Source organism: Triticum aestivum, chromosome 4D (genome assembly GCF_018294505.1).
Source record: "Triticum aestivum cultivar Chinese Spring chromosome 4D, IWGSC CS RefSeq v2.1, whole genome shotgun sequence".
Taxonomy (NCBI): domain Eukaryota; kingdom Viridiplantae; phylum Streptophyta; class Magnoliopsida; order Poales; family Poaceae; genus Triticum; species Triticum aestivum.
In genome coordinates this window covers 11,340,906-11,352,209 of record NC_057805.1, presented here as the reverse complement: position 1 = coordinate 11,352,209, position 11,304 = coordinate 11,340,906, and the positions used below count along the sequence as shown (strand labels likewise).

At 50.5% G+C, this 11,304-nt stretch overlaps 1 protein-coding gene across 1 annotated transcript; it reads left to right on the top strand.

Annotated features, from left to right (window-relative positions):
- Positions 1-10,327: 10,327 nt before the first annotated feature.
- LOC123099392 (cysteine proteinase inhibitor 8-like) lies at positions 10,328-10,971 on the top strand. Its single transcript, XM_044521562.1, has one exon. It carries the CDS (start codon positions 10,415-10,417, stop codon positions 10,796-10,798), a length of 384 nt encoding a protein of 127 aa, XP_044377497.1. The 5' UTR covers positions 10,328-10,414; the 3' UTR covers positions 10,799-10,971.
- Positions 10,972-11,304: the final 333 nt, after the last annotated feature.

Genomic DNA, 11,304 nt, shown 5'->3' with positions numbered 1-11,304 from the left:
GACGGTGGCGCTACGACACTTTCCCCTTCATGAAGACATCGTCCTTGGACCACAAGGGTGGTTATCTAGTTGGTATGTGCTGGCGGATGTCGATGGCAACTTTGTTCTTGAGGACTGTGTGGCGGTGTCGACCTATCTCATCATGTCTATTTGTTTCACATTCTTTTCCTGAATGCGCGTTTTCTGCATGGCCATGCCATTGCAACGACAAGTCTCATGTGGTGCAATGTGGATTGTTCATTGTTGGTGTCCCTCCCTGATAACCTTATTGCCATGTGTTCATTCGGGTTATTGCGGAACCACTCCGACTACCGACGGTGCTACATTCTTTCAATCCGGGACAAGAAGGTTGTAGCCTTTTCGGCGACGAAGACGACTGTCATTGTACCCAGGTTTTCATCATTCGGGAGTGGACTAGGGCTTACTCCTTTTACTTTGGTGTCTCCCACAAGATCAATGTTGCTTGTTTGGTGAGACCGCTTCGGCGGACGAAGACCTCGACGGATCAAGCTCAAGTTTGTGTTGGTAGTTACTTGTGGTGTCTTTGGCACGTGCAATGTCTTGATTGCATCATGTATCTGCTACATGGGGTTGTTTCCCCTCGGTTTCTTTTTATTTTATGCTGCTTGTAAGTGGATGATCATTGTATCTCCGGACGCTTGATCACTATATCTTTGTAGTTGTTTCTGATGTCTTTGAAAGATGAAATCGCCATAGGGGAAGACGCGAAAATCGGCTCAAGGTGAGCCAATCCAGAATTTGAGCGCTCCAGTGAGCAACCAGAGGTTGCATCGGTCGAACCGAGGGAAAGGGGATAGCCGGAGCGACCGGAACATCAAAGCCAGAGGGGGCATCGAAGGAGAACAGGTGCTCCCGAACAAACCCCTAGAACGCAGCTCCAGGAGCCGTCGAACGAAGATTCCCGACGAGACAGCCAGAAACTAGAGAGCCAAGGAGGGGCGAGATTAAGTAGTGAAGCCCGGGCAATGAAGAACGTGAAAACCGTTGTCGTCTTGTCGAGACTGTACAATGGAGAACATGAAAAATAAAATCAAGTGTGTCTTATAGTTTGGAAAGGTGCACATCTTTTCGGAAAATTAGAAAAACACGCAACGAGTTTCCAGCTCTCACATGTTTCATTTCCAAGTTGATGTGATACGCCGTTCACTATACTGGAATTACTTGCGTGCGAACCAACCCTGACCGACGGCGTTGCTCGCACGCCAGGGTACGATGTAAACGGGATGTCGACGACTTGTGGACTTGTTTACTGGGTGGCAGGCACAGCAAGCAAACAGTGGCTGGATCTTTGATTGGCACCAAGAGCCGCCCTCCTGGGGTTGACACTGTGCTGCTTCTGTTGTTCAAAGTGGGTCGCTTGGACGGACCGTCGAGTTTGAATGGCCACCGCTTTAATTAGGTTCTTTGATTGAGGCTATAGGGGCCAGTCAGGCTTTGGGTACCCGAAATTGCACATGCAAATTGTTCTAGTCAACAGCTTACCTGGTATATAAAAACAATAATGCACTCTTATATCAAATTAAAAAGTTAAACCGCGTGCATGGTTTATTGATAAAATAAAAAAGAAAGGTACAATGCGCAGGCTGGGCTTGGCACTGGCAGGCAGCGATGCCATCCCACATCTCTGTTGCAGACGCAACCAATAATGCAACGACAGAATAGTACTAGAGCTTGAGCTTGGCACATGCCAAAATATCACCACAAACCTAACCACATCATACTGCGGTAATCAGTCTTTACTTCAACATATAGTGCAAGAAATGCAGAGACAATCTGTCGGCCACCCAAATATTATCGCTCTGTATAAATATACACATCCTCTGTACACCTAAATGTAAGACGTTTTTTGCAGCAATAGAGGTACCATTTCCTTAGAAACGTCTTTTTTTTTCTGGAGCTGTTTAGGAACGTTCTCTGACTCGCCATTTAACGAACAATCTGGCCCGGCAGTCACCATTTTCAAGAGTATAAATCGAGGATTAAAAACCACCTGGATTGTCATCTGAATTGGCCCATGCGTACCGCACGTGGAAATATGCCGCTACTGGCGGACGGTTAGCGATTTAGTTAAGCATATGGAATCCGTTTTCGCACAGAAAAAAACATATGGAATCCGTTGGCAGAGAGCGATGACCAAGCAAGTACTCCCTCCATTCCGATTTACTTGCGGTGGTTTTAGTTCAAATTTGAACGGATCCTGGCTATTTTCACTATTTTGACATTTTCAGAAAACTTTAGCAGAAAATGAACTTCATACATAAAACTATTTCACGATCCGACTCTTTTGATAACGCCACAAACCGTGGCGTTTCTTCTCTATTTGGAAACGCTGAACTAGCCGGCGTTGCTTCACTTCATAAATAAGTGACAAATGTGAACAAGCTAGTTAAAACGCCAATTCATGTTTGGGCAGCAACGCCAGCCCCCTTAGCGTTTCCAGCAACACAACATACTTTGGCGTTTTTCTGCCCTGCCACGTAGCGTGTCAATCAGGCCAGCAACGCTGACTGGTCTGGCGTTTTCATATAGTGCAGCAACGCCACGGCTGTGGCGTTTCTGAAAAGGGTCATATCGTGAAATAGTTTTGTATGGAGTTTATTTTGTGCTAAAGTTTCCTCATAAGGTCAGAACAGTGAAAAAGTCTGCGGATTGCAAACCTTCCTTCCCGGCGATCCAATCGGCAGCCTACTCAGACTCAGAGAGATCCACTTGGAATAAGAGCAACTCCAACACACCGACCCAACGGGACGCGCGTCCGCTTTTTGTCCGCCCCATGTTCCAGGCCCAAATTTGGAAGCGCGCGGCACGAAACGGACGCGCGCGACACCCGCCTACTCCTGCCCCTGGCCCGCCAGTCGGTGGCACATGGCCATTCCATCTTCCTCCCATCAGCAGCCAGCACACACCCCCCCTTCCTTGCCGCCGCCGCCGGGCAGTTTCGCCACCGCCGCCCAGCCATCCTCACGCACACCCCCACCCCCAAGCACGTCGCCACCGCTTCGCCCTACCACCGCCGCAGCACCCCCGATGTCGCTGCCACCACCACCCCCACCCCTGCCGCCTGTAGTACCCAAGCGTGGGGGAGCTCGCTCACCGGACGCCCGCACGCTCGCCGGTCGCCGACAGGCCTGCTACCTGGTCCACGAAAGGCGCGAGGTTCTTCACGGGCCAGCTTCTTCCACCACGCCCGCAAGCCGTTCGACGGTTTGCCCGCAAGGTACCAATGGACTCCGCCGACGAGTTCTTTTTCCACAATTTCATTTTGTGACTCGGATGATTCTTCATCGGACGATGAGGAGCTTGTGGCCACCTTAGTAGGCAGCGGCCAATGTTCAGGGGCTCGATCCCGGGGCACACTCCGGCGTTGAATCGCAATCGAGAGAGCGGCCATTTCCTACTCTGGAAGGACTACTTCGAGACCCCCAACCCGCTCTTCAAACACCACCTATTTCGTCGCCATTTTCCGTATGGCTAGGCATGTGTTCAACCGTATCCGGGAGGGGGTGGTGGGGTACGATAAGTATTTCGAGTGCAAGGAGGATTCCCTGGGAAAGATTGGCTTCTCTTATAAAAAAAATGCACGACGGCTATTTGGATGCTTGGATACGGAGTTCCCGGTGATCTCATTGATAAATATGACCGAATGAGCGATTTGACGTGCCTAAACTCCATGTACAGGTTCTGCAAGGCCGTGATAGCAGTGTTTGGCCCGGAGTACTTGAGAGAGCCAAATGCTGCAGATACAACCCGATTGTTGGCGATGAATGCCAGCCGGGGCTTTCCGGAGATGCTTGGTAGCATAGATTGTATGCATTGGGAGTGGAAGAATTGCCCTTCTACTTGGCATGGGCAGTATATGGGCCATGTGAAAGCTTGCACTATCATACTTGAGGCTGTGGCCTCGCAATATCTCTGGATTTGGCACTCTTTCTTCGGCATGGCCGGACCTCACAACGACATCAACGTGCTTCAATGCTCTGTGCTGTTTGCAAGGCTTGCAAAAGGCAACTGCCCAGAGGTCAATGTTGAGATCAATGGCCACCACTACAGCAAAGGATACTACCTAGCTGACGACATCTATTCTCAGTGGACTACTCTTGTGAATATAATCCCCAACCCTGCGGGAGAGAAGAGGAAGAGATTTTCCCAAGAGCAAGAGAGTGCTAGGAAGGATATGGAGCGTGTCTTTGGTGTTCTGCAATCTAGATGGGGCATCGTTCGGTATCCTGTTAGAACTTGGAGAACCAAGAAGTTGTGAAAGGTGATGACTGCTTGTGTGATCATGCACAATATGATCATAGAGGATGAGCGCCCGGAGCGTATCTGTGACCAAGGATTTCAGTTTCAGGGTGATAATGTTGTGCCTGAGCATGAAGGAGCGGCAACGTTTGCACAGTTCATCGAATTTCATCATTAAATGTGTGACTGGGAAACTAAAATTCAGCTACGAGATGATTTGGTTGAGTATATGTGGGTTCATGTTGGCAACAAATAGATGTATCAGCTATTTTTTTTAAATGTATTTGAGACAATTTAATTTTTATTTGGCTTGTAAACTATGAAATATTTATTTGGTTGTGAAACTATGAGATATTTGTACTTTGTTTAGATCTGTGAGCTAGGGCTAATTTTTCATATGTTTGAAAAAAACACAGCAAACCAACCACGAAAATGCGTCTGCATTGGACGCACAGCCGACCCAACAGACAACGAGCAGGCAGCTGATCCAAATGAATAAAAAACGGACAAAACATGGGTCCGTTTGGTCAGACCGTTGAAGTTGCTCTACATACGTAAAAAAAGAGTGTGCACGCATGACAGTCAGTATCTCGCCGTTTCTAGCTAGGCTCCACGGCAGCGACTCTCCAAGTGGATACAGTGGAGTAAAAAAGCGCACACACGCATGTTGTTGCTGTTGCGGTAGCCGCCGCTGTTGTTACGGTAGCTCCTCCCCTTCCCCCGCCGGATACGGTGGATGAACCGTCGACACCCGTGTCCACCATCGCCGGCGCGCACGACGCGTTCGACGTTACGGCTCAAAGGTGAAAAAAATTGTTCGTCTTCCCTCAATTTTTTGTCGTCAAGTTGAATGCAATTGAGAAGTGATGTGTTCCTCTGTCTAATTATGGGCATGTAGTGCTGATGATGATACTTCCTTGCAATATACAAATGCTGCAAATGAAGATTTTGTCTATCAAGATATCTCATCACAAGAGTTTGAATCACAATATGATGAGGATGGTTTTGACAAGGACGATGAGTTTTTTTTTTTTTTTGATGCTACACCTAGGGGAAGACTCGGAAACTACACAAACGAGGAAGACATATTGTTATGTTTGGCTTGGAAGATGATATCTCTTGATGCGTCCATCGGAACCGATCAACCAATGAGCACATATTGGGCACTTATGAAGGAGTTCTTCGATGCACATAACGCAAGTGGATATGATGGATCGGCCGCATCACTCCGACACCGATGGTCCATGATATCTGCGGATTGTTAAAAGTGGTCTGATTGCTTGAAAATGTCGAGCGCATGAATCCAAGTGGTACCAACAATGACATAGGGTAATCATGCTTGCTCTTTATTGTAGTACATACATCATGCTTGCTCTCAATTGTAGTATACAGATCATGCTTCTGTTTCTCATTTATGCTTCCTCTTAACTGTAGCTCAACATGGCTTAAGCATTGTTTCGCGGTCAAGGAAAGAATGGGGAAAAGAAGAAGAAACGGAAGCTCGTTTACTTTGCACCATTGTAGGACAAAGCTTGAGAATGAATAGAAATAGAAGAACTAGCAATTATATGAAACTCCAAACAAGCGAAAGAGTTCGGGCGTGCATGATGATGACGACAATGCATCAAGCGCGGAGGAAGGGAAAAGGAGCCCTAGTCCTAACTCGGTGTCTAAGCCGAAAAGGCCATATGAAAATAAAAATGCCAAAGAAAAGCGAACAAAGGCCGGATATTGATGTAAAAGAAGGCATGGAAGACATCGTCATTGCAAGAAACGAATATACCGAGGAGAGAAGGCTCTTGAAGATGAAGGAAATAGAGGATAAAGCACAAGTGGCTAGGAGGAAGTGAAAATTGCGGATATGTTCTATGTATATTTATATAATGTTTATATGTACTTTGTTGGTGTGGTGATTCACTATGTTTGTGATTGCAATTGAATTCGACATGAGGATTTGAAGTTGGATTTGATATGTTGTTGTTTGATGTGTATGGAGATCTTGCAAAGTTTAAATTATAGCCATATTTTGTTTATGTCGTATGTAAAGTATAAGGAACAAACTGTGATGTGGGTGCCGTGCGGCTGCCCTATTTTAGGGCAGCTGTTGGAGCAGTAGTGCCCTATTTGGTGCCCCGTCATCGGGCTGTTGTTAGAGACGTCACATTTTGTACCAAAAAAGTATTTTTTTGTGCCTTTTTTCGCAAACCATTTTTTTATGACATATAAGGGCATCTCCAAGGCAAATCCTTAAACCTTCCGCAACCATTTGGACTGCGCTATCCGGACCGCGGAAGCCATCCAACACCGACCTGTATTGATCCCTAGAGCAGCCCAGATGCTATTTCTCCCACAAATTGGAGACAAAAGTGAGGGAGATTTGAGGGAGTCCGGACCGCTCCCAAGCCTGCTTCTAACCGCCCTGGCCCAACCTTCCCTTTCCCGAGCGCGCTCCCACCTGGCGCCAGCTGCCCACAATCATGCCGTTGTAGAGCGCGCCGCTCCGCATTGAAGACGACTCAGCGAGGACGAGACCTCTCACTGCCTCCGCCATTGAAGCGACGCGTCGGCCGAGGGCGCCACCCGCTGCACGCCCGGCTGAACACGCCTCCTCGCCCGCATTCATACGCCTCCATTAACACCGCGTGGAAGCCAAGAAACCTACTCTGGCCACACGTCCGTCCAGGAGCGGGCCGACATTAAATGCAACTCCGGCCGAGCTCCTCCCGTCCGCCCTCTATTTAAACGATGGCAGACGCCGGGCAAGAGCCACACCCCTCCGTCGCTCCCAAAATCTTCTCATTCACCACTCTCACGATGGCTTCTGAAAAGCAGTTCTCCGGCATACAAGCCGGCTGGGTGGCTCGCCGAGCCCGCCGGATACGAGCGAGGCAGCTCGCTGCTCCGCCTCCCGTGCCTCACCCGAAGGAGAAAGTTGCCGCCCCAAGCCGTCGCGTGGTTCAGCAAGTCACCGCTCCAGGCCAACTCGATGAGGAGTGGCGAGCTGCACGGGCATCGCCGCATCCAGTGCCTACGACCGCGCCATTAGCCGTCGACGCACGTGTAGCCGCGCCATGCACACAGGAAAGAATATGGTCGCGCAGACACGGACGAGGTGGCGGCCCGCACGTCCGCGCCCACTGCCATCATCGAGGAGAAGTAGAACACGGGAAGCTGCTTCCGCTTGGGTCCCAGGAAGGCCACCGCCTGATACCCGGCCAGTTCTCCTTTATCTCAGACCATCCTGGGCACCCGCCTGAGTTCCATAGAAGCACCCTTCCCCTGTGGTTGAAGCACCATCTTTGCCGCTCCGATGAGTGGTGCGGCCGGACATAGGGAAGATATGGGGGAAGAGCATGCCTCCGGGGATCCCGGCTGTCCGGTTATTCCGGGCTGTCGGACATGGGGAAGACAAGCCGCGGTCAGCCATAGACTAGTGTAGTGTATCCATGTCGTGGGAGTGGAGCTCCACGCGACCGTATGTGCACATAGTTTTAGCTTTTTAATTGAAAATATGTCCAAAATATAACTGTCCCGTAAGGTTTGTATGAAATCTGTCATGTTTGCACAAAATCCGGCCGTGTTTGCATGAATTTCATGCAGTTTATTGAAAAGGAGTTTGAAATGTATGTGTCTAGCATTGGATGTCGACCTCCCGCATCCATGTTCGCGAACGCATGCGGGAGGATTTTTGCGGGTTGCCGTTGTAGATGCCCTAATAGAAAATGGCCCGCGCGTTTGGTAGGCTGCATATACCTCAGACAGGCCCGCGCGGGAAGAAAATGGCCCGTTTGTTACCCGCATTCATTGTTGGGCCTGCATAGTACGAATATTAAAGCACCTCTAGGCCTGCATCCAGAGGAACGCTCAAATCGGCCATTTTTGTGGAGCAAGGCCCGCGCGATGCAACCCTAGGCACGTGGGCGTGGGTGCGTGCACGCGTGGGTGCGGTCCCGAGAAGTCGCAGATGCGTTGTCATAAATTACCCACACCTCCCTTCCTCATCGGTCTTTCCCCTCTTCCCCACTCACACCGGCAGCGGCGACGGCCGCGACCACCAGAGCTCTAGTGTGAATCGATCCAAGACGGCGACAACCACTGGAGCGACTGCAGACCTCCACCGGAGCGCATCGGCCATGGCGGTAAGTTCTCGTCCTCTCTGTAGATTCACTACTTTCTACTCGGGCTAGATTAGATTAGAGCACGCGATTGAAGAGTTAGAGAGGGGATTGAACACATTGGGGGTGGAGGATTGCCATCAATCGATTCTGCATCAATGGCTACTAGGGTTCATAGGTTATTTTTCAATTACATCGGTGGTGGGAATTGGGGTACAAACTTTCTTGTCTAGCCGCAGCGACCCTGGAGTCGCGTCGAGTAGGGGGGGGTAGCCATCTTCTTTTCTTCTCATCGTCTTCATCAAGAACGAAGGGTCTTGCACGGTCGCATGCCGCCGACGCCCTGGCCACCATCTGCACCTCGTCGTTGTCGGCCTCCGGCGACCCAAATGTGCTACTCCAGTACGCCGCGGCACGCTGGTCTTGAGGTGCCTTGTACTGATTGTACTTGGCCCATCTTGCCCGTTGTCCAGCGTCGCCAGAGTCTGCCTGATTCATGGCCCAGCGCAGGATGTCCACTGACATTGCGCCCTTGGCTGGGTCCAGAATCAGTGTCCTCAGCTTGTCCGGCGTAGCCTTCTTCATCACAACATCGGCCTCCATGTGCATGTCATCGATGATGCTGAAGTTCGAGCTGCGGTCACCGAGCAAGCACCCAAGGTAGAAGGCCCTCTATCCAATGCCCTAGGGGAAGGGTTGGGGTTGGAGTTGGAGCTCATGGCGAGGGAGAGGTGGCGAAACATAGAGGTGGAAGAGGAGAGGTGGTGAAACACAGGGGGTTTGAGTGCAGTGCTGGGTTAGTAGGGTGGGTTAATATAGGAGCGTTAGGCCGATATGAATAAATGTTGACCATTAAACTGTGTGTTGTTCATAATGCAGATGGACAAGGGCAAAGATGTCGTGCCACCATTGGAGAAGGGCAAGGATGTCGTGCCACCATTGGAGAAGGGCAAGGAGGTTGTGCCTCCATTCGTCAAAGTGCTGGTGCAGGATCACCCAAGTCCCAAGCGGAGGAACTATGGCCACTACCATCAGGAGTCGGGATCAAACCACTTCTGCAAGGTTATCCTTGCTCCAAAGCCGGAGAGTCTGCCATTGCCTCTGGACTTCACGAAGTACTTCCCCGCCATCCCTACAGAGTTCAAGCTCAAGACGAACACCGGCTACGCATGGAGGGTGACGGTGAGGGTGATCAACGGCAGGGTCAGCCTTAATCAGGGTTCGGCCACCTTCGCCGCCGTTCACCAGACCATGATCGGGTACATGCTGACGTTCAAGCTACTGACCCCCGACACCATGAAGGTGATCGTCTACAACGACGAGGGCGTGGAGGTGGTCACCAAGTGCAAGGAGCACGACAACGCCTTCGCCGCGACCGTCTGAGCTCCTGTTGCCCGTTCCTTGTTGGTTCTTGGTTTAAGACTTGGGTTTCGTTTAAAACTTATCGTACTATGTTGGTTTAAAACTTGCGATGCATGGTTAAGATTTGTGTTTGTGCCTAACTTTGTTCTGGTGCTCCTAGTTTAGTTCTTACTAGTTCATATGTGCCTTTGGTAACATCACCACATCGATAAGGAGGTTACCACACAACTGTCCTGGATGTAATCAAACAACCGGCTTGTGTTTCCTATCAAACAAGTCTACAACCAAACAGCGGGCCTTTCATTTTAGCACAAGCAGGCTAAGGGAGATGCATCCAATCAACATGCAGATGTTGGTTTTTTACATGCATATGCTCAGCCAGACCCAACTAGGACAAGTATGCAAAGTAAAAAAAAAACGATGCAGGCAACCAAACGCATCCTTGAAGACGGAAATAAAGGGAAGACAACCACAAAGTGTTGGGCCACTGGCGTACAGAAACACACACAGCTTCACCTTCACCTGCAGGTTCATGTGCATGTGCATGCGCGCCACGCGACTACTTCCAAGTTCCAACAGATAGATCATGGCAACCGAGACCCCTCCCAGCACGCAGTCACACACCATTCCCTATCCCCACCGATATCTCCATCCAAGGCCCCCCGATTCGACGGACCATGGCGGCGAGACCCCTGCTTCTGCTCGCCCTCCTCCTCGCCACCACGGCCCTCGCGGTCGCAGCCACCGGCCGCGGCGGCGCGGAGGCCGTCGGGATGCCAGGCGGGTGGTTCCCCATCCCGGACGTGGAGGACGCGCGCATCCAGGAGCTCGGCGGGTGGGCAGTGGCGCGGCACGCGGGCCTGGTGGCGGGCGACCGCGGGCTGAGGTTCGGCCGGGTGACGCGCGGCGAGCAGCAGGTCGTCTCCGGGATGAACTACCGCCTCCTCGTCGACGTGGCGGACGGCTCCGGCAGGGCCGCGCCCTACATCGTTGTGGTGTACGAGCAGTCCTGGACCAACACCCGCCGGCTCACCTCCTTCAGCCCGGCGGCCTGCGGCTAGCTACCTCCCTCTTTGTAATAGTAGTCCTGAACTGCTGCTGATAATAAATTAGCGCTTTTACTTGCCTGATCGTGTGCAGTTCGTCATGCATGGCTGTCAAGTACTCCAGAATTGTGAGCGATCTAAGATCCATTGTGTAATGGAGGAGCTACTATGTGCCAAGTTTCACACAATTAATGTCTGCTATCAGCTCATATTCCCTCCGTCCAGAAAAGCTTGTCCCTTAAATGGCTCAAATGGATGTATCTAACACTAACTTGATGCTACATACATTTATTTGAGGGACAAACTTTTTCGGACGAAGGGAGTATAAACCAGGCTCCGCGAAATTGACATGTCACGGAGTGAACAGTGAGCGAATGACAGTATAATTTGCGTTGCGAATAGTGATTAATATACGCTTTTTCGACAGCTCTGCAGAATTAACACGTGTCAGTTTGAACAGTCACTGAATGAACAATAATTTGTGTTGTGAGTAGTGATTGCGTGGACATGAATAGTACCGG

Excerpts from the sequence above, each read along its gene's own strand:
- LOC123099392 (XM_044521562.1), top strand. The coding sequence starts at position 10,415 with ATGGCGGCGAGACCCCTGCTTCTGCTCGCCCTCCTCCTCGCCACCACG.